Source organism: Labrus bergylta, chromosome 4 (assembly GCF_963930695.1).
Source record: "Labrus bergylta chromosome 4, fLabBer1.1, whole genome shotgun sequence".
Classification (NCBI taxonomy): Eukaryota; Metazoa; Chordata; class Actinopteri; order Labriformes; family Labridae; genus Labrus; species Labrus bergylta.
Window position 1 is genome coordinate 21,701,335 of NC_089198.1, and position 21,890 is coordinate 21,723,224.

The 21,890-nt window shown below is 42.3% G+C and overlaps 1 protein-coding gene across 4 annotated transcripts in view; it reads left to right on the top strand.

Annotated features, from left to right (window-relative positions):
- The first annotated feature begins 330 nt into the window (after positions 1-330).
- pbx1a (pre-B-cell leukemia homeobox 1a) overlaps positions 331-21,890 on the top strand; it is a 45,706-nt gene continuing 24,146 nt past the window's right edge. The window contains exons 1-2 of one of the 4 annotated variants that reach the window (XM_065954070.1): positions 331-1,040; positions 1,860-1,933. In XM_065954070.1, the coding sequence (XP_065810142.1) occupies positions 856-1,040; positions 1,860-1,933 (259 nt within the window). In that variant the 5' untranslated portion in view covers positions 331-855. The remainder of the gene's footprint in view (positions 1,041-1,859; positions 1,934-21,890) is intronic. The other 3 variants (XR_010666342.1, XM_065954071.1, XM_065954073.1) reach the window with 3 other exon arrangements.

Sequence of the window (21,890 nt, forward strand, 5' to 3'; positions counted from 1 at the left end):
ATCTTGATTTATTATTCCAGTGACTGATTACACGGATGTAAATATTCAGCAGTAAAATATATAGTCTGGGGTGACAGTGTGTCTTTCCCAAGCACCAGCACGCTGTCCTGTTGGGTCAGAGCTCCACTGCCACTCACAATTATTTATTAGGCTACATATTCACTCTCTATCCATCACTGTATGGCCACCCGGCCCGGTCACATCTCTTTATGTTTATTACAGTGTCCCACCTTCCCAGGGAGGATGATTGACGTTTTCGGAGAGGACCGAGGTGGGACTTGCGCGCTCCTTCTTCTCCAATCGTGGCTCGAGGGGGCGGAGGCTTTCCATCCATACTCTGATTATGAGTCAGTTACCAGACATAAGCGAAACAATAACAGTTGGTGGGTTACTTTCTGTTCAAAAGCTTCACAGGCAAGTTGAGTCTTTAGCGCGTTTTAGCGCATCAAGCTCTCGAGCACATCGGGGGTTTCGTGAGAGGAGCTCAACGCGCTCCACTTTTAATCAGATTAGGAGCCTTTCTGTTCAATCCTTTTCTCCCTTCCCTACAGTAGCGGTGCAGGAGTGGCCAAAGCCAAAAGCAGCGATTCAGATCAGATTTCACCTAAACCAGCTGGGAGAGAGACCGAGAGAGAGAGAGCAGAGAGAGGGTTTGTCAGTCTCCCTCCTCCCAAATCCAGAAAATCTTACCAAGGAAAAAAGGAGGAGTGTCGGGGGGTGAGAGAGAGGCGCAGAGGAATCCTGAGGAATTTCCGAGGATATTTTCCCCTTCTTCTTTTCTCCCTCCTCCTTTCTTGAAAATCTGATATTACAATTTAAAAGTTGGAGGAGAGGCAGCGGGGACCGTGGTCAAGGATGGACGAGCAGCCGCGGTTGATGCACTCCCATGGGGTAGGCATGGCCGGACACCCCGGCCTGGCGCAGCATATGCAGGATGGCACGGCGGGGACGGACGGTGAGGGAAGAAAGCAGGACATCGGAGACATATTACAGCAAATAATGACCATCACAGACCAAAGCTTGGACGAAGCGCAGGCGAGGTGAGGCTACACACACAGACACACAAACATACGCAAATAGCCCACACACTTGTAGTGTCAATCGTAGAGCGGAAATGTTAGAAAATGTTATTGGAGATGGAGGGGGGGAGATGATAACACTGGTTTGTATCCAGACTGCCTGTAAATGAAAGCAATTACGCCCACTGAAGTGCCGTGACTGCGCGAAAGCGACAAAAAGCCATAAAAACTTGTCACGATTCATATTTGGTCTCATAGAACAACTTTTCGCTTGATATTTTTCATCCAAACTATGAATTATGACATGACTAATGGAGAGCCATACGATCTGTTCAGAGGATTGTAAAGTGCTGAGAGGTTTCCCAGACACTTGTACCATGTTGCAAAGGAGCTTTCACTGTAATACTGAGCTATAGTAACATGTTGCATTTCATCATGATTATAATCACCAAGAATAATAGAGAAAAAAATATGAGACATGTTAAAGTTGTATATGTATATTTTGGATTCTGTTACTAATAGGAAAAATGAGGGTTTGCAAAGGTTTGAAGTCCATCATTGTGAATTATCGTGGCAACAGCCTTTTCATTTTAGGATTATGGTTACTGTCTAAAAACTCATGCATGTTTTTATACACACACACATATATATATATATATATATATATATAAAAAAAACACAAATCTCTTAGATTAGAAACAGAAGTAAAATCTTTGTGAAATATAATTTCCCTACAGATTTTGCGTTATTGTAGGACGCTCCACTCTTTAAAAGGGCTTTGTTCCTGTTACCACTTGTTTGAATATTAGTGTGAAAAGTGGTGTCCTCTGTTCCTTTTAGGAAACATGCACTGAACTGCCACAGAATGAAACCTGCTCTCTTCAACGTCTTGTGTGAAATAAAGGAGAAAACAGGTGAGTTTCTGTTTTATCCTTTCTTTTGTGAGCTGGATTTTTGTGCAAAGCTTGCACTGCTTACTGATACTGATGAAAAAGTGTCTGTTTCATGATCCAATCGTATATTCTTAGCATAGTAGCACAACATGTATTCTCTTTTGTAGTATAAAATCATTCTTGAAAACCCTTTGATTTAAAGAAAAAAAAATGTTAGTTGTGTAAAACACGGATTCAATTGTGGTGACATTCTCCTGTTGGTACAGTTTTTGCAGATTTTTTGTGTGTGTGTGATTTATGACAAGTTTTCCCTGACAAAAGTCACCCAGCGTGCATGTTAGCAGCCCTGATCCCAGATGAGGTGCTGTCACTGCTCTGGAGTGTTTTCATGCCGATGTTTGGGCCTCTCTGTGGCTGTGCTTTCTCAACCCTCTCTTCTGTTTTCCTTGGCTGAGTGTGATGGCGTTTGTGTCGTGTAGCTGGGTTTTTTTTTTTTTTTTTAATGCAGAGGCAGGTCAGACTGATTTTTCTGTTTATGTTCACCACCAGGGTCAGACTCATGAAAAAAAGAACGTGTGAATTATTGGTTTGTTAACAGCAGATTAAAAGAGGAGCACCATATATTACGGTGAAAGCCTGATACTCTCTGAAGGATGTCACTGTTTAAGAGGAGGCTTTTTCAAGGCAGGAAATAAAACCAAACATCCAATATAGCCTTATCTCTGAACACTACTTTGAGGCTGTCTTTGAGGTTATTGAAGGAGCTGTGTCACTTTAACTGCTGGGGTCGCTTTAACACCCATGACAGTTTAAAATAAATACAGGGCGGGTTTTGGAGGCTTAAGCATATTTCTTAATTTTACACGAGCTGTTAATCCAGGACATTTCATTCTTATGACTCAGAGTTTGGCACACGTTTCTGCTTCAAAAAAAAAAAAAAAAAACGACAAATGAAAAGAAAGTAGAAAGACTCAACAGCAGACTTGTTAAGATTGCTACTAGATTTTCAAATGTTAAAGTTTGTCTGTGAGGAGGAGGCTAAAGGAGGCTGGGGCCCGAGCTGTTTCTAAATTGCCAGGCTTGGAAAAGTGGGAGAGTAATGCCCGGCTCTTTGTAAACTGTCTGGCGTCTCCCTGAGTTCAACCAGAGTTCGTTTCCAAAAAGAAGAACAAAGTGACTTGGACCTTTTCCTGGCTCCTCTCCCCCTGCTTCTCCTCCTCTCCTCCCACCGTTCTTGGCAACCGGGGATTTTCACAGAGCTTCTGACGAGTGAGGCCCCCCCCCCCCCCCCCCCCCCTGCCTGCGAATTCTCTTTCTCTTTATTCACGACCAAGTTTGGAAATTATCATGATTCGGCCCCGGTTTATATTTTATCTTCTCTGTATGAATTAAGTTGTTTTTAACACAAAGTGTGGTTAAAAAACATCAAATCAGTAAGCTCTAAATATCAAGGCAAAAAAAAAAAAAAAAACTTTTAAAGTAAAGAAATGCCAAAGCAAGTCATGATGGAATCAACTCTTAATGGCTGCCTGGCTATGTCCTCCCTGTCTGCGTTTGAAGAGCTGAGCTGCAGCTCATCTTCACCCATAGGAGGTTTGTGCAGACAAAACTGAAAATCCTTTCACTGCAGTGACAGAGAAAATGACTCAAACCTTCAGCATGGCATTTACAGCCAAATGTGCTGAGTGCAGTGTATGCGAGCCGAGTACAGCCTGTAATTTGTCAAGTCCTTTTTTTTATATTCTTTACAAAGAGTCAGCTCCTCGCTTTCTTTTTTTTTTTTTTTTTTTTTTTTTTTTTTTTTTTTTAACATTGTTGCAGTCAGAGTGTCTCTTAAAACTCTTCTCTTCAACCTTCTACTGAAACATTGTTTCAGATCATACATCATTTGTTGCATGTAGTCACTCACGTGTGCCACTCGGTATATCAGTGCTGTGGTGTTAGTGTTGACAGCGGCAGCATGGGACATTGCAGCAGTGAGTCGTCCATTGGCGAGCAGCTGACAAACAAGGCGGGAGTGCATGCCGATAGGGGGACAGAGCAAGCCTTAACTGATAACCCCGCCCCATGCCAACCCTGCTCCCAGTATATTTGTGCTGGGGTCGAGCCTAGTGTCACGCTAGAAGAGTATTTAGCAAGCTTAAACAAGCTCATGTTCGCATGCTGGGTTATGGAAAACTAACGCTGGAGGCTTGTGTTACCACTTACAGACGTTCCTTTTGGTCACCAGTGTTATATTTCATGAAATGTTTTGCCCTCACTACCGGCACCCCCCAACCCACCCACCCACCCCGACCTCCTCCTCCACTCTTGTCTTTATTTTTTAAAAACTGTCATCATTGTTTCTACATTTCCTGAGAGCACTTAGAATTTGTTTTCCCTGTTCCTGCTTCACATCCTGTGAAGAGAGCCGGGAGAGCGTCTTTGTTTGTGTGGAACCATTACGGCGAGGGGAGCTGGCACGTACAGGTTGACTAAGTAAGAGAAGCCAGACACCAAGTCAGTGTTTGTGGGTGTCAGATTTCAGGCCCATGCTCTCTCTCTCTCTCTCTCTCTCTCTCTCTCTCTCTCTCTCTCTCTCTCTCTCTCTCTACATGTGTCTCTCTGTCTGATGGGCCTGGGACTGTTTGGTCAGGCCTTTCTCTCTCTCTCTCTCTCTCTCTCTCTCACTCTCTCTCTGTGTGTGACAGCAGCCTCACATTACCCCCCTCACAGGCCCGGGTCAGATGGAGAGCTCCTGCATGACTAATGTGATCAGACGGATAATGCATTACACCGCTTGTACTTATCAAAGCTGGAAACCTGCTGCATCAGACGGACCTACTAACTGCCTACCAACTGTTAATGAGACATGTAGCCATGGTTTATAAATGCACAGTGGTGGTGTTTATCTGATCACTTTCAAGTAGCTTTCTTTATTAGCACAACAGCAATGTATTTGTTTCGTCCTGGAATTGCTATGTTGGTAGGGCTGTAGCTAACAAATATCAGATTCAGATTCCCTTTATTGTCCCACAAGGGGAAGTTTGTTTTTGCAGCAGCACCACTCAGACGAACTCAATACTAAAGGACAGCATCAACAGTTAAAATTGGACACAATACAAACGACACAATATACAAAGGCATCATCATCAGCCTGAACAGTAAAATCAGAAAAAGGATTTCTACTGAGTGGAAAAGTGGAAAAGTGCAATCTGAAGGTGAACAAAATGCACAATAGTAGTGCGGCTTTATCAGACTGAGTAGCCTACTTATTGCCATTCCATGTTCATAGTTTATGAATCTTTTCAAATGAGTTCTCCGTTGGGCTCTTTGGAAACCATTGACAAAATAGCAATATCCACACCTTCAGATGTCCTGTTTTATCTGATTAGCGGTTCGAAACCCAAATTATTGTAATTTACATTGATACAAAACCGAGAGAAGACAACAAATATACATATTGTAAAAGCTGGAATAATAAGTTATTGCTTAAAATTGGCTGAAAAAATAAATCAAATTTGAATACTGTGGAAAAATAATTTTCAAGCTTTATTAAAAAAGATAGATTAAATACAGAAAAGTTGAACAAAAATGAAAATTTACGGTGTAGTTTTAGAAAGAGGGAAGGGCAAATAGAAATGATAAAAAGTGGATGTTAAGAAAGATACGAAAACATCAGAATAACCAAAACATGCGTTAAGAAAGCAGTAACAAATGAACTAATCCATTTCTGAATCAATCATCCGGCCTTGAACCAAACGTAATGGTGTGTGGTGATAAAACGTCAAACCTCTATATTTATGGCGTTTTCTGACATTAACATTAAACGTTGACAGAGGAACCAGTTGAGCTCCCATGAAGCAGTGGATAGACTGGTCACTATGGCTCCCAGTGCTGCTGTTTTTCAGTATTTAATTGACACGGCTGTCCATGATGAGTTCAGGGGTTAGTGTTGCCTCTCTTTGTTACTCTCCTCTCATCTCCAGTGACAGATGGAGGCATTAGTCTCCAATGTGGCGCTGTCCTGAAACTAATGGCTATGTCCTTGGTTTTCCCCGCGCTAGCCGGCAGACTGTATAACTGTCCCCGGCTTGGAAGTGCCGAAGCAGCAGTTTATCCCCCCATGTTTTAGTTTCCACGGAAATAAGGCCGAACAGGACTCTGCCTGTTCCCTCATAAATGACTTAGAATAAATAACTTCCAAGTGAGAGTGAAGTTTTTCCTGAGAAAGCGTTGCCGGGTCTTGATTTGCAAGCTTAGAGGAAGCTCGTCCTGCACTTAGCAGAAACATTCCTCTAAGTGAAGAATAACAAACATGCAATATATTCTTACAAGTAGTCGGAGCAAGGATGTGCTGCTGTAAGTTTATCTTTCCCTTTAACGGATTTATCACAAACATAAATAGATCAGATTCCATTTTACCCCCTGCCGATGTTTCCTCTATATTCATATTTATATTCACCACTTTATCAGAAGCAACAGCCAGTGTTTTAGCTGTTCCCTGTCCTCTGATATAAACTCACTGCCAATTAGGATAGCTAATATATTATGCAAATGTTGACTGGCTTAATTGAGACATGTTAATCATGTTTTAAGAGGCTAATTACAGCCCTGTATATCTGAGGTGGGAGTAGTAATTAGCCGTGATAACAAATCTGGCTGTAGGATGGTCATATTCTGCATGTGGACGTATGGCCAGGGAGTGTGTTTGTGTGCAGGCTTGGGTTGCTGTGTGTGTCTCTTGTGTTTGAGAGTTGTGTTTTTTTTTTTTTACATCGCTTTTTAGCCTTTAAATGAATTAAACTTTGCTTTTCAGTTCAGATTGTCATCTTTATAGATACCTTTTTTCCCCCTCGGCATACATATTTCACATTTCACCTTCATGGAAAAAAATAGGACAGAGGAACCAAGATCTATCAGCTCACCTATTCATCAGGAATATGGATGCTTCCCTTCTCTATCTTCAGTTTGTTTCCTGCACTCCTCAGTCTGGTTATCTGATTCTGCGAGCTCTGTGCATCCAGGCCTTTTACACAAGGAGGCTGTGTTCTTATTTTTCTGACACAGATCATATTCGGATCTATTACGCTAAGAATGCCCTCTCACTTATCGAATATAAAATGGCTTTAGAGAGGAAATTTGCTCAACGGTGGAGTGGAGTTTCTTTTTATTTTTATCAGATGTTTGTCTCCGGAGCTGCTTTTAGTGTCTGCAAAACAGCTCTGGTGACATTATTGCAGCTGCAATTGCCTCTGCCATTGTTTTTCTTATTGGTGCTGTTAGGATTTGATTGGATTTTCAACAGTCTTGTGGAATTGCCTCACGCAGCAGGAGCGGCAGACCTGTATATGATGGCGTTTGTACACCTGAAGATCTTATTACTGATATGTTCTCTGGGCTCCAACTGTGTACTCTAACTACCTCTGAATCACACTATTTAGTTTGTCATTCTTCACACTTTTTGTTCCCCCCTTCCCTTTAGCTGAAGAAACATATAATTTCTTATATCACAAAATGTAACTTAAGCAGACCACCACCACCACCACCACCACCACCACCTGACTTCGATGAACAGTCAAACATAAAATGGCAAGCGCTCTTCCCCGGCTGACTTAGTAAAAATGACATAAATTAATACATGCTGCTTAAACAGGACCAAGATTAATGGCTGCCTTTCGCTGCGGCTTAGATCCACTGTCAGTCGCTGCTCGCTGCCCAGATGGAATCAACACCAATCAATGAGGCTACCTGACTCTCCCTGGATATCTGCTTAGGATGGAGAGCAGGCTGGGAGACACACATACACACACACACATTTGAATAAACCCTCCACATGCCGACACATATATCGTGCATAAAAAAACATGAATTGCACCCAGCTTGATGCAGTATTTTCGCTCCTCTCTTCAGCATTCCCCCATATAAACTCACAGCCATATCCTGTATTACTTCCCATATAGAGGGATGTTCAATCAGGTGCCACAAAGTCAGATGGGGAAGAGCAGTGAGGCTGATGGCTCAGTAGTGATTGGATGTTTCAATTACTGATAGTAATGCCATGGTGTAGTGAGTCATGCAGTGCAGATAGCACCATTTATTTTAATCAGGACGGGGGGAGAGATGGGTGTGGATGTGTCTCCCTCCTTTCAGAGGAGTTTCACATTTAGATGCAGGGGAGTGCGCACTCTCTCTCTCTCTCTCTCTCTTTTTTTATTCCACATACCAAACACATGCACACACACACACACACACACACACACACACACACACACACACACACACATGCTCAGGTGGATTGAAAGTGGAGGAGAGGTTGCCGTGGGTAACGCATAGCGACAAGGTACTCTCTCTGTGAGCTATTCTAATTTATGTTAATAAACCTTGCCGTTGCTGTGAGAGACAAAAGGGGCCACAGATGAGCCTTGGTAACCTCGGCACCTTCACTAGAAGGAAAGGCGTAGACAAAGAACAATTCACACACACACACACACACACACACACACACACACACACACACACACACACACACACACACACACACACACACACACACACACACACACACATGGAGGGAAAAGAGAGAAGAGATATTGAACTGTTGAGAAAGACACAAATACTGTGGTGAAGAGCGATGATAAATTTAGCCACACAAAGAGTTGTTTTCGTGGCTGCAAAAATCAAACAGCCTCATGCTGGCAGTCTTCAGTTCGTGTGTGTGTGTGTGTGTGTGTGTGTGTGTGTGTGTGTGTGTGTGTGTGTGTGTGTGGTATCTGCAGCGTCTGCGTGTGTATCAGAGTGTGTGTGTGTTGGAGGGGCAGAAAATAGACAGGCAGGCGGTCTCTGGGGTTTTTTTGCTGCTAATTCCTACGGAGCCTACAGAGACACAGGGTGCTGTAGCTTTGGATCACGTCCCAGGGCAGATGTGACACCACAGGTAGCATTTAGCGCAGTAGGCTCAGAGCGCGAGTGTTAGCACAGGTCAGCGTTTGGCCGGACCGCTTGGCAGTAAGTGGAAGGACCATCTCGGAGAGGCAGATAAGGACCTTAGATCTGCTGCTGATTTTTTTGGATCTATTTCAGACAAACAGGCAATCCTTTAGCATGTTAGAGTAAAGATTGCCTTCAGTGTAAGCATGTCACAACTGTCATAAGAGTGACTTAATCTGACTTATTTTCATTGCCAATCTGTAAGTGTTGAGATCCTTCAATAAGTTTTTATCATTTGTTTCAGCTTGCATCATGAAAATTCTCCTTTAAAACTGAAATTGCATCAGAAACACTGCAGAGTTTCACGAATACCAGCTGCATTGACTTGCTCATGTTTTGACTTTTTAAAAGGGAAATCTGCATTATGGTAAATGTAATGGCTCAATACTTGACTGTTATATATTTTTCAGTGTGAAAAATAAACAAACCTAGAACTTGTGGCCTTCATTCTGATGTCAAACAAGGTAAACTATTTCTCTCAGAGACATTAATCAGGATTGATAACACAGTGAAGCCTCCTCGCTGCTTTCCTGAGCTGTAGATATCGTAACCCAAAGAGTGAAAGCTGTGGGTTTCCTCTTCGCCGTCTGTCTGCCAGCTTGCCTTTGCGGTGTTAGTTCTGGACAGTTAACTCCGACTGAAATTATGTTAATTGCTGTCATTTTCTTTTTCTACTTGAGCATAATCAGCAAATTATATACTTCTGTTCATTTATTACAGAGCCACTTTTAACAGAGTTTTTACCCTTCAAAGATCAGAAAGTTAGAAGGCACTTTGCCCTTGTGATTTGTACATACTGTATTTGTGTGTGTGCAGGTTTAGTTGCAAAAAAAAAAAGGTGTTATCAGTGGTTGTTATTGTGTGTGAAAGTTTGTCACTAAGAAGGCTAGTTATCAGAAGTCTCTGAAATAATGAGTTTATTTATTAAGAACAGAAATGTGACAAACTACAACTTAGTATTGTATTTGACACCGTCATTTCTTTTTTTTTGCTAACACTGCACAAATTCATGCTGAAGCAATGCAAAAGAAAGGTGTTACTTTTTAGCTCCTTAAATGTTGTCACTATGTTTGCACTGTTTGTTATCCAGGATGACTGAATGTGCTAAGAATACTGCGTTGTTACCTTTCAGAGGTTATAGGTCATTAAAACATATACGTTTGAAAATTGAATAAAATAAATTAAAATTTTGTTCATGGCATGACATTTTAAATGCGGATTTTGTGCTGGTTTGTATCTCCACTTTATGGACATCCATGTTTGTCTGTTAGTTTGCATTAATGCTTGTGTATGTGTTTGTGTGTGAGAGAGAAGAAGTGACAGGTAAGATATTGATATAGTCATTTCATGTTGAGGGTTTTTAAAGGGCATTCTTTGTAGACTCTACATTTGAGAATCTCAATCCATCTTTATTTGTGTAGCGCCGATTCATAACAAATGTTATCTCAAGATGCTTTCTGTAGCTGCACAGTCTGTAGCTAATGACCAACAAGCACAAACTCACACATTAAAATGCAAACATTATGCTGTTTATTATGTACACACAACAGAACATCCAGTGAGTTAGTTTAGAGTGGTGAGACAAGAACTCTCTTTTTACACATTGAACATGTACTGTATGGAACTGTCCTGAGAAAATGTAGGAGAAATCCACATTGAATTTGTAGCAATTAGTAAACACGGATAAGACATTTTTAAAAGATAAGATACTTTATTTTGAAAAACAAGTTGTCTTTAAGTTTAAATCAGATGTTTTGCTGTTCAGTTCTTTGCCAGAGCATCTTTATGTCTTGTCCGTTATCTGAGCAGTGACTGGGCGCACATGCAGTACCCAGCTGCAGACACTTGTTATAAATATGGCAGATGACTTGTATAGTTTTATGCTTTCAGATAAAAAGGCACCTTCACTGAGAAGTGTCTGTGTGTGTTCAAGTTCACTCCCAGCCTCGCTTTTTAATACGAGGCGTTCGGTGTCTCTTACTCATGCGTTCACCAGTCATTCACAAGATTTGAACCGACGACCCCCGTGGCTCCGCGGCTGGCTCTCACGCCTCCAGGCGGGCTTGCTCTTCTTCTTCTTTTATTATATTTTATTTGTCTAGCTGGCACCACCTTGTAGCTTGTTTTTATTGGACATGTCCTTCAGCACCGTGTTTAGCAGTCTCCTCCCCTAAACACATAAAATTCCTTTATGTTCCTATTACTTGAGTTTATGAAGAGCATCTTCGGCCCCCTCCCCTCTGATAAGATCATATTGATAGATTGATATTGGGAGAGCTGGAGTGTGATAAAGGCTCGGGGGTTAAGAGCTTCTTGGATAGTTTAACCTTGATAAAACAGTTGTTTCAGTGAGGCTGATTTTGCCCCATCCGTCTTCATCCGTCAGGGCCCCGCTGAAGTATGCAAATGAAGGCAGTAGAGGGAAGCGCCGTGTGCGGTTAAATGGGGCGTTGCGAATGTGCGGTGTACCGCGCCGACGGGGTGATACTACTTACTGTCCAAATTTAGTGTGTCTTCTGAAACATCCTTCCCCCCTCTCTTCCTTTTTTGTCTGCGTTTCAAGAATATATGCAGCCTGAGAGGAACTGTGGCCTCTCGTAAAATGATTACAGCTGTGGCAGCAGCAAAGCACTCTCTGCTGTTACATGTGTATGTGCAGATCTTAATGTTTGCGAGCTGGAATTTAGCGAGTGCAGATCCCTGTGTTATCCCTTTAAGTGTGTCTCTGTGCGTGCCATATCTGTATTTACATGTTGCAGCAGGTTTTATTGCCTGCTCTTGCCATACATTTAAAAATGTGGCTGTTTATTGCTCTAATTAGTGAGTCTGAAGGTGTAAGGGTAATAATCTTTATGATAATAACTGTTTATGTCTTAACACAGCTCTCCATTCACAGTTTACGTTGCTCGGGCAGCTTCATTTGCCTGATTGGTTTTGTACCTACTCAGCAGCATTAGGGATGTTTTTCTCTGTGTGTGTGTGTGTGTGTGTGTGTGTGTGTGTGTGTGTCTGATTCTCTCATTTATCTCATGTGTCGGCATATTGATTGATTCCCCAGCTCACTCATTATTTTGTTTCTGTTCTTTACAACTCATTTTCAGAAAAGAGGGCCAGCACTGAGGCCAGAAACACATACCAAGTCTCTTCTCTCTGCAGTCTGACTAGCCACCGCACACATAAAGCTGTCAATCAGGAGCTTCCCTGCCTGCCCTTTGTTATGGAACGCCAGCTCTGTGGGTGGGTCCTGTGGGTGATAGATTGCCCAGAGAGCCTATCGGACTGCAGGAAGCATCCATCTCTGTCTGGAGCCTGTTAAACAAGCTTGGGAAAGCAGCCATGTAGTCCTAACCACCACTGGCCTCCACTAAAAAACCCCATTAACATTAATGAAGGATAGCTTTAAAAGTTCTCCAGTAATAGGCTTGAATTGGATTTATGAGTCAGATAGTTTGCCAGGGAGTACGTCATGAAATGTGTCAGTGGTAGATAAATGGAAATAAGCATTTGAAAGGTCTCAGGACTTTGTTTCAGAGAGAATTTAAGCTCAGCTTTGATACAACAACAAAAAAAAAATTGTTCCTCTCAAGGTCCAAAATCAAGCAGCAGCTCAGGAGCATCTGTGAGGAAAAGTGAAGTGTTTGATGTTTTAAGTGACTGCAGATAAAGCTGCTCATCTTTCACACACACAGGGCTTCTTCTTCTTCTTCCTCTTCTTCTCGAGGAAAAAAAAAAAGTTCTTAATACTTTTTTTAAAAGCTCTTTCATCCCAGATGGCACTGGCCATTTCAATACCTTGCAACTACCACTTTACCTGTCGGCGAGGTCCCTATAGATGGCTGATGTGAAGCGGCCATTAGCCAGCCAATTCCTCAGCCGCAGATTACTGTGCCAGTACGCGGTAATCACAATGTTGAAAAAGGTCTGATTGCACTCCATCCAACCTACAAAGTGTGGCATAAATGGGTTTTTCAAAGGTCTGCAGTTGGTTGTTGTGTGTCATCATAGTGCATTAGGACTGTCAGAGGCAAGATGGCAGCTTTTGAAGCCTCTTTCATTTTGTGTGAATGTTAAAAGGATGCAGAAATACACTCGGAACAAACCGGGAAAACAAGGCCTGAGTGAGATTTTTTTTTTTTTAGTGCAAAGAACCTCGTGTGAGCTGCTGCATGGGAAGTAACGTTCTATTAAATATGACTAATTTATGCATCTCTCCCCCTTCTTCTCCTCCCATCTTTTGCCCGGTCTGCCCACTACTAACCTCTGATGTCATTAGCGTTGGAGGGAGGTTGAAGGGACAGAGGGGTGTCTTTTCTTAATGAATTCCGCTGGGTCTTTGCACTTCCCCACCTAGTTAACCCCCAAACCCCCCTCACCCATCCCCCCCAGCCAATGCTCAAGGTGTCAAATTAGAGCAGCTGGAAAGGGGAGAACAAGGAGATGGACAAGGTACATCTCACCCCCACCTCATTTCCCTCACTCTCCTTCAAATCACCTCATACAACATGATATTCATGGATGGTATCCATGTAACAGCTATGCAATAATGGTTGGATACACTCCACTTAAGCACTTTAATGATAAAGAAGCTCTTACCGCAGTTAATACATTAGGAACGGAAAATACAGTAAATGAAAGATTCTCCATCAGGTATTCACTTCATTGCATACCGTAACATCAATCTGCAGTGATGGAGTATTATACAAACTCAGACAAAAGTAGCAAAAATACCATAAAAGGTACTCAATAACAAGCTAAAATGTCCTATATTGGATTATTATACTGATGGATTTATTTTAGTTAATGCCATCTTTTATTTACTGCTTCAATATCTGATCTTCTGCCTTCGTTAATAAAGTACGCGTCTTCTTCTAACACACATGTTCGCATGTTGCATATGTGAATGATTCTCTTTGTTTGATTGGTATAATTGTTTGCAATAAGAAAACAAGTTGGTGACTATTTCACACCACATGAAGCATAGATTGGACCAAGTGTTGGGGGAAATACGTTTAGATATATGAAGCCTTTCTGTCACTTTAAAGACCAGAAGGAGACGAGACCACCAGGTTGGGATCCACACGTACAATTTGATTGTACAAATTCAACATTGCATTACATTTCATATGCTAGTTATATGTTTTTTTTTTAATTTGAATCTGCAGAGTAACCATAGCTGTAATATGATCACAGTGAAATAAAAATTAAACATAACATTTTCAAACTAATTGTGGTTCATATGTACTAGCGTTAACCTGCAGGCGGCCATATTACTCTAAAGCATCACCTATAAGAAGATGCTGCTTATGACACAGCTTGTTGTAATGCTGACTACAATATCCACAAAGAGGTGTAGCTATGCAAAATATAAAAAACACCAACCTAATCATTTCTCCACACAGTTAATGCACAAAAGCTAATCCTAATGCTGTCATCATCAGTATCTGCCAAACTACCCAAAGCCACTGTAATTTATAATCCACTACAGAATAATCAGATCCATGCATCTTTAGTTTGCATTTAGAGATGTGATTTTGTAATATCTTTATCACTTGTGCCAAAGTCTCACCTCAAACCCCCCAGGTCTGAATTTTCTAGTTTCATTTTCTAGTTATCATTCCAATGTTACAAGACATGCCAGAGCTCAAAGAAATGTAAAGTGATCAAAATATATATTTTTTGGAAACAGTGCAGCCATTAGAAATGATTTATCCTCTAATGTAATTTTGCAGACTGTAAACATTGTTTACCTCAAATTAAGAGGAACAATTGCATCACTTTGTTTGTAGCCGTAGAGAGTGTGTTGTAATTTTTACAGGATGATTTTCCTGAATCAGGGTTGAATAAAAAGCAAACCGGTTGACGTTAAGGGTCTAACACTCGGCTCTCTTTGTCTACATGTGTTTCAGTTTATGGCTCCTTACCCTCACAAGTCCCTTCGGCACCCTTTACAGAGATGAGGACATGATCCAGTTGCCTTCTTTGAAGAGTAATAGTGATAGTGACAGTGATATCATATCAGACCGCTCCATAGCTCTACAGGAAACACCTCAGCGTGATGTTACTTCCTCTTTGGTCATCCTCAGGAGTAAGAAGAAAGGGGGAAAAAAAAGCTAGGCCGCAGGTGGCAGATTTTAATGATGTTTAAGTGTCTCAGGGTGGATTTTTTTTTTTTTACAGAGCCTAGCAGAGTTGTTGTTGTCTTCTTCATCGCAGCGTTTACGGCTGATATTCCTGACTCAACAGAGAGCGGGCATCCCCCTGTGGCTCTGCTTACTCACTCCTGAGCCCGGCATTTAGTTTTCTTTGGCAGACCCAGGCCACAGCTCATTAGACTAAGAGAATGTGCCTGCCTTAATTAATGATATGTAAATATCCTTGAATTGGCCACATTTGCATATTAAGAGAGATTTGTGGAATCTGTGGAGTAATATATTTTAATTAGGGATTAATTAAAAATAATGGGAATTTCATTTCATCTGGCAGGTTGTGTTTGGTGTGAAGCGTGCGTTGGGGCCCGGATCTTTGAACGCCGAGGCAGCGAACGACATGTGAAGGAAGCTCTGCTCTTCCACCTGCTATCTGTGCTGCATACAAACATGTGCGTGTGTGCCCTCGAACACTCAACACACACACACACACACACACACACACACACACACACACACACACACACACACAAATGCTCTGGCATCACATTCCTTGAGATGCCAGAGTCTTCCCAGGGGGTCTCCACAAAGCGCTGCTGCTGCTTTGAAAAGCCAGCGAGGAGGGGCAGGAGATCCAGCTTGAACACCCACAATATGTTTTTGGGGACGGTCCCAGTTTGGCTCGGTTTCATCTCCTCTCGTCTTTCTGTTTTTTTTTTCCCCCCCCTTGTAGTTTGGGAATGGCTCTCAGACACGGAACACTAGTTATGTTGGCAATTATGTTAATGGAATGCCATTAGGCCATGATTGTGTATGAGCGAACGGGGAGAGAGGGCACGTTTTCAGAGACCCAGAGTCAACGTCTGCTTTGATCCACCTCTAGGAGACTCTTTGCCAAAAACTATTTTCCAGCATCCTCTCTATTTTTTTTCACTCGTACATCTTTAGTACGGCAAACAGTTTGACCGTCATGTCAGGGGTGGCTTCATTCCGAGCTATTTGTACTGGGTAATGATGTACCCGCGGTCTTTTTTTGTCTGACAGCTTCGAAAATAAATCTAAGTAGAGACAAAGAAACCATCTGTCATCAGCATCACTAATAGCACTGATAGCACAGCCACTATCACGGCATCTCCAAGGTGGAAATCATCCCCATTACTGAGCATCAAGGCTGCTTCCTGCTTCCTGATGCTCCTCGCAGCAGCAAACATCGCACACAAACACACACACTCTCTCTCTCTCTCTCTGTTTTACCCAATCTGCAAAGAGACATTTTTTTTCTGGTGCATGTTTCAGTCATTTTCAGGAGCAGAAGTGTACACCAAATGTCTGTTATTCCTCGGGCTCAAGGAGGAGAGCTCCTTTGGCATTTGTGATGTGTCGTCAGAGCGCTGATGTTATTGATCCAGGACCTTCCGAATTCATTAGGAGATCCAGCAGAACTGTGCTGCATCTTTATTTATGTTGCTGCCCCCTCCCTGGCCTGCCTCTCTCCCTTCCTTTGCTTCACTCCCTGTCTGCATCTCTCTTTCATCCTCCATGCATTATTCTTTTATTATTCTTTTACAGCTGCCTTATCGCCCGCATTTTGGTGAGGATAAGACCTGTCATCTTTGGGTCTTGTCTGGGGAGATGATGGGAGACTTCAAGGGGGGAGGAGGAGGGAGAAGGGTGGGTGTAAAGAATGCCTGCTGTCCCCCTTCCCCCCCCCCCCCCGCCTGAAATGGACCTCTCTCTCGCTCGCTCGCTCGCTCTCTCTCTTTTTCCTCTTTCCTCCTCCACCTTTCTTTTTCTCACTCTCGCTGTCTCTCTTTGTAATGAGAATCTCGCCCTAATTGAGGGAGCTGCAGCGAGCTGGCCGAGGGCGGCGGGGTTAGATTGTGATACTGGCTACGTGACCGTTATGCTGATAGAGGTGGCAGATCAATAATTTAGGCCCTGACCTTAATGGTGGTGTTAAAACGCTCATTCCTCTGGAGTCTGGAGGCCTTAAAGGTGCAGAGTTGGATAAAGGCGCCGAGCTGTGGAGGTGGGAGTGGGGGATGGTGCGAGAAGCAGATAAGAGGAGAGAGGTGGAGAAAGCCGGAGAGAGGGAGAGAGAGAGTGTATTTGCAGTCAGTGTGTGAAAGAAGAGGATCATGAGTGATGTTTTTCCTGCTTCTACATTCAGACGCTCACATTGTCACCAACATTCATCCTCTTAGTATCTATGTGAATGCCATAAGCTTTTTTTTTTTTTTTTTTTTTTCACCTCGCCTGTATTTGGTTGTAATCCGTTTTCATAAGCAATCCTCCACCCATTCTTACTGCTGCACTGAATGCATCACCAGACACCAGAAGTGAACAAAGAGCGCAGTAACGAGTGGGTATAATCTGGTTCTGGGCTCGTCTTGTGCTGCCTAGCTTCAGGCCATGCATGCTGAGAATTCGGTCAGCCATCGATTTGATTCTGAGGGACATTAACGTCACGGCCTCATGCGTCTCTCTGCATCTTTAAGACCCCGACTCATTCCCTGCTGGCAGGATGTGACCATCTCAGCCCCCAACAGATCCAACCCCCCAGCTCCTCTCTTCTTCTCCCCACGCACCCACCCAGCCACCCACCCAGCCACCACCCTTAGGGGATGATATATTAGATATAACCAATTCAATTTTATGCAGCCAGGACAGACGCCCTGGGGACATAAACACACACATTTTTTAATACACTCCTCACCAGGAAGCCCAACGCGCTGGAGCCTGCGGCTGCCCTGGGTCTCCTCTCACACTCAATTATTAATGTAACGGCCGTAGTGGCTTAATTAAATAATAAAGACAAGCTCACTGCAAAGGAATGGGCCAAGGACGAGCCAGAAACGAGACGTGTCTTCTTGAAATGTTAGGATTTGACATAAATGAGGATGCAGGGCTTTAAATATGTGAAATTGCAATAACAGTCGTTGATACGGGATGTCATATTTATGAATACTACATTCATTATACATCAATGGTTGACATATCTTTGCACTGGGTATTGTCTTTAAAACAAAGAAAGAGTCATTAAAAGAAAATAGCCCATGTAATATCACATCTAAATTGCTTTTTGAGAGTTATTTGTCATATGAAATATTTTTTCCAGAAAAGCTCTCCCAATAGAAATAATTTGAGGAGAGGTGTAGACTTTTGGCTCGAAGTCTCGGATCGTCTCGGCTCATAAATCAATTGTCTTGAGAGTCGGGTCAAACAGGGGCTTGTGATACCTCAACTACATAAAAAGAATGATTTCCTCAGATTATGGATTCCTGCCACCTCAAGGGCGAGCCAGAGGAAGCACTCTGTCTCCAATGTGATGAAATGTGGCGTTATCTTTTACTTTGTTTCATTAGATTCACTGGAGATTACACCCTCCATCCTCAAACACTTGATTTTTCCAGCTTTTGAAAGATGAGAGATCTTCTGGCCTCGGGGCAAAAAAATATATATATTTCTAGCTCCCTTCCCCAACCCAGTTCTTGCAAGGGGGTTCATGTCTGTTTTAACTCCAAATTAATTATTCAGATTCAGTTTGAAATGCAGGCGTACAATTTGAGTGGCTTGTTCAAAGGCAAAAGCTCTTTTTTTTCCACTAATGGCGAGTAAGCCACGCCATTAGATTGAAAAATAGGCCCATTGTGTGTGTTGACTTGGTGGCGCACCGCGATGAAGGATTGCGACAAACTGGAGTGTTTAAATCGGCGAATTGAAATTAATGCCCTCTCAGAGCCCGGCTTGCTGACGATACATTAAAGCTAATACTCCAGCGAGGTCGAGCAAATGTTTGTTTATTTACATGAAATACCCTCCGAGAGAATGAAAAGATTGGATTTTCACTTCACACTTGTATTAAAGGGTTAGACAAAAGGAACAGTTGTGATGCAATGATGTGTGGGCGCTTTCTGCTTCTTTGATTCTGAATCGTCTTATATTGCCAACATGTTTCCTTTATGAGCTTATTTTTTTTAAACCTTTTTTTTTTGTCATTCAGCCCCTTTTTAATAATTGTATTCTTTCATTGTTGCCCTCACTTTACAGTATGTCCCCTCTTCCTCCCTACTGACACATTGAGACACTTTCAAAAGGTCATGCCTCAAGTCTTTCTTGTCACATCACTTATTCAGACTGGTTTTATTTATTCATGCCACTTTTTGATTTTAATAATTTAATGCAGTGAAATGTTTTTTTTCATTTAGCTATAAAGTGCTTGCGAGGAGTGTTGACTTCTTTTGAGAAAAATATGGTTCTATGGCTTCTTTATGCGACTCAGACAATCCCGTGTGTTGAGTGCGAGCTGTTGCTGTCAGGTGAAGAATATTGATTGAAATTATCCCTCACTTCCGCTGCAGCCAGAAGACCTCTCAGGTGCCGACGAGTGTATAAGAGGCTCTTTTTATACTTTTTCTTTTTTCCTTTAGAATTTAACGCCAGCGGCTGAGAGTGGTATTTATTTTCCTCACACTCTGCTCTGCTATCCTGGACTTGGCAGAGTGATTTTGTAGAATAGAAACATTATAGACTGTTAGTGTCAAAGTGTTAAATGTGATGTATAGAGCTGGGGCTTTCAGAGGGGAGGAGGGGGATTGAGGAAGAGGCGGTAAGGAGGTTGAGCACCGGCAGCCATAACTGGAGCAAGGTGCTCATGGGAGAGAGGAGCCATCCACCATGTGAGGGATGGCAGGGTAATGTGGCGGGAGGTAATGGTTTTTTCTCAGTCCGCTGAAACAGAGGGGAGATCATTAGGGGCCGCTGCCGCCGCGCCGAGCCGTCCGTTTACCCCAACTCTGCAGGCATCTCCTGTCAGAGCGGGGACGTGGAGACACTCATTGTGTTTGTCTGTCTGTTCTCAGCGGTGCTCCATAGAGGCACCAGTGTTTAATTTTTACTTTGGGTCCCTTTTTCACTGGAATGATAGACGCTGACACTTTGGCTTACAGCTGAATTCACATTTCCTTACTGAACGTTTCTCCAGCTGTGAAATCGAATCAAAGGCCAAGGCTAGACCTGATGACAAAAACAAAACTCCTTCACTCCTCCTTTGCTATTTGAGTTGTCATACACTTCAGCTATTGGGCGAAAAAGTGGTTTAAAAAAAAAAAGCAGAAGATCAAACTGCTCTGAGGCTAAAATAGTGATTACTCCTTTGTTTCATTGGGGTAAGTTTTGACTTTGATTAATTAAAAAAGATCACAGCTGTAGTCTTAGATTTTATGTTACAAGCTGCAATGTAACACATATCTTTATAGTTCAAAACTCAAGTCCCGATCAAAAGAGAGATTGAATTCAGACAGATAGTTTGAAACGCATGCAGACGGGGAAAAAAAACCTTTGGATTTCAAAGCAATGGAATGTCTATGGCAAAATGAAGATACCTCCTTTTTATTTTCTTTGAGGTGATCATAGGCTCTGGTCTGTGTTGGTTTTGTTTACAAATCATTGCACTGTTTGACATTTATGTCTTACTACAGATAATACGAGGAAACATTATAGCTGCTAGTTTTTTCTAGTAGGGAAAATAATCTTTGGAGCAAAACATCTTATTTTGAAAAGCTTTGCATGCAAACAGAATATGCTTCAGGAAGCGTGTTTATTTGTTTTTCTATATGCAGCAACAGTGTCTAAACTTCAATTGCGTGTAAAGACAGTGATGGTGTGCTTTTTGCCACCTATGGTAGAAATAAAGGTGTGCTTTTGTGCATCAGCGAGGACTCCTCAAACCCGGTTAACAGCACTTTGAGCTGTCGGTCGATTTTTGCCCCGGTGAGCCTCCAGCCCGGCGTGACAGAGAAGATTGGACGTCATTAAGGTCTACACTCTCTCTGCTGTCTGGTGTGTGTGTGTGTGTGTGTGTGTGTGTGTGTGTGTGTGTGTGTGTGTGTGTGTGTGTGTGTGTATGTGGGGGGGGGGGGGGGGGGGGGGGGTTTGAAATGGGCTTTGCTGCTGCCAAAAGCATGCACTGTTATTGTGTATCGCCATCCTGCACGAGGCACCTCAAAGAAGACAACCAGACCTGCATATTCATCCTGCGGAATCGTTTAGCTGCTTTTCCAGATGTTCCTTTTTTTTGTTGTTTTTATAATGTCCTTCTGTTACAGTCGAAGGTTGGTGTTGGAGTCACATCTCTTAACAAGAAGATCCTCCTTGTGTCGCTGTCAAGACTCATTCACGCTGCATGGAGAAAAAAAAGCTCCCGAGAAATATGATCGCTCCTGTAAAATGGACCAATTACTCCCCATTGACAAGCTTCAAAACCCGCTTTATTGGCCGATCCAGCCAAATAAAACTTTATTGCACAAGAGGAAAGGGCCGCCGTCTTTTTTGCATAGCTTTTCCAAGCCCAGCGTTTATATGATCCCCGTTATTACACCTCTGTGACATTTAAACTTTATTGAACAAGACTTTAAAATCTGTCTGCAGTATATAAAAGATGGAGGAATTTATTTCTTTCAGATGGGAGGAGAGGCTCCCGATGGTTGCGACGGGATCGGAGTGGATTAACATGCTTTTATTAGATTAAACAACTTAGAAAATAATTGTTTTTGGAATAGTTGCCTGCATTGTTTTTGTATTTATCCTAGATTTATTATCTAGCTGCAACTCGCACTTGATGTCATTATTGAGCAATCGTCATATTTTTGTTCTATAAAATTTAAGAAAATAGTTTAAGGTTCACATCAATTCTATAAAGATATAAATCCTCACATGCAAAATGTCACCATGGATGTGAGTCTTTCAGAAAACATCCCAGTAAGTCATTTCTGTTTTTCTTCATGGCAATCTTTTTTTTTCTTTGAACCATTCATTTTTACAACAAACTAGATAAAAGCGTCATACAGTTTCTAAGAAACAAA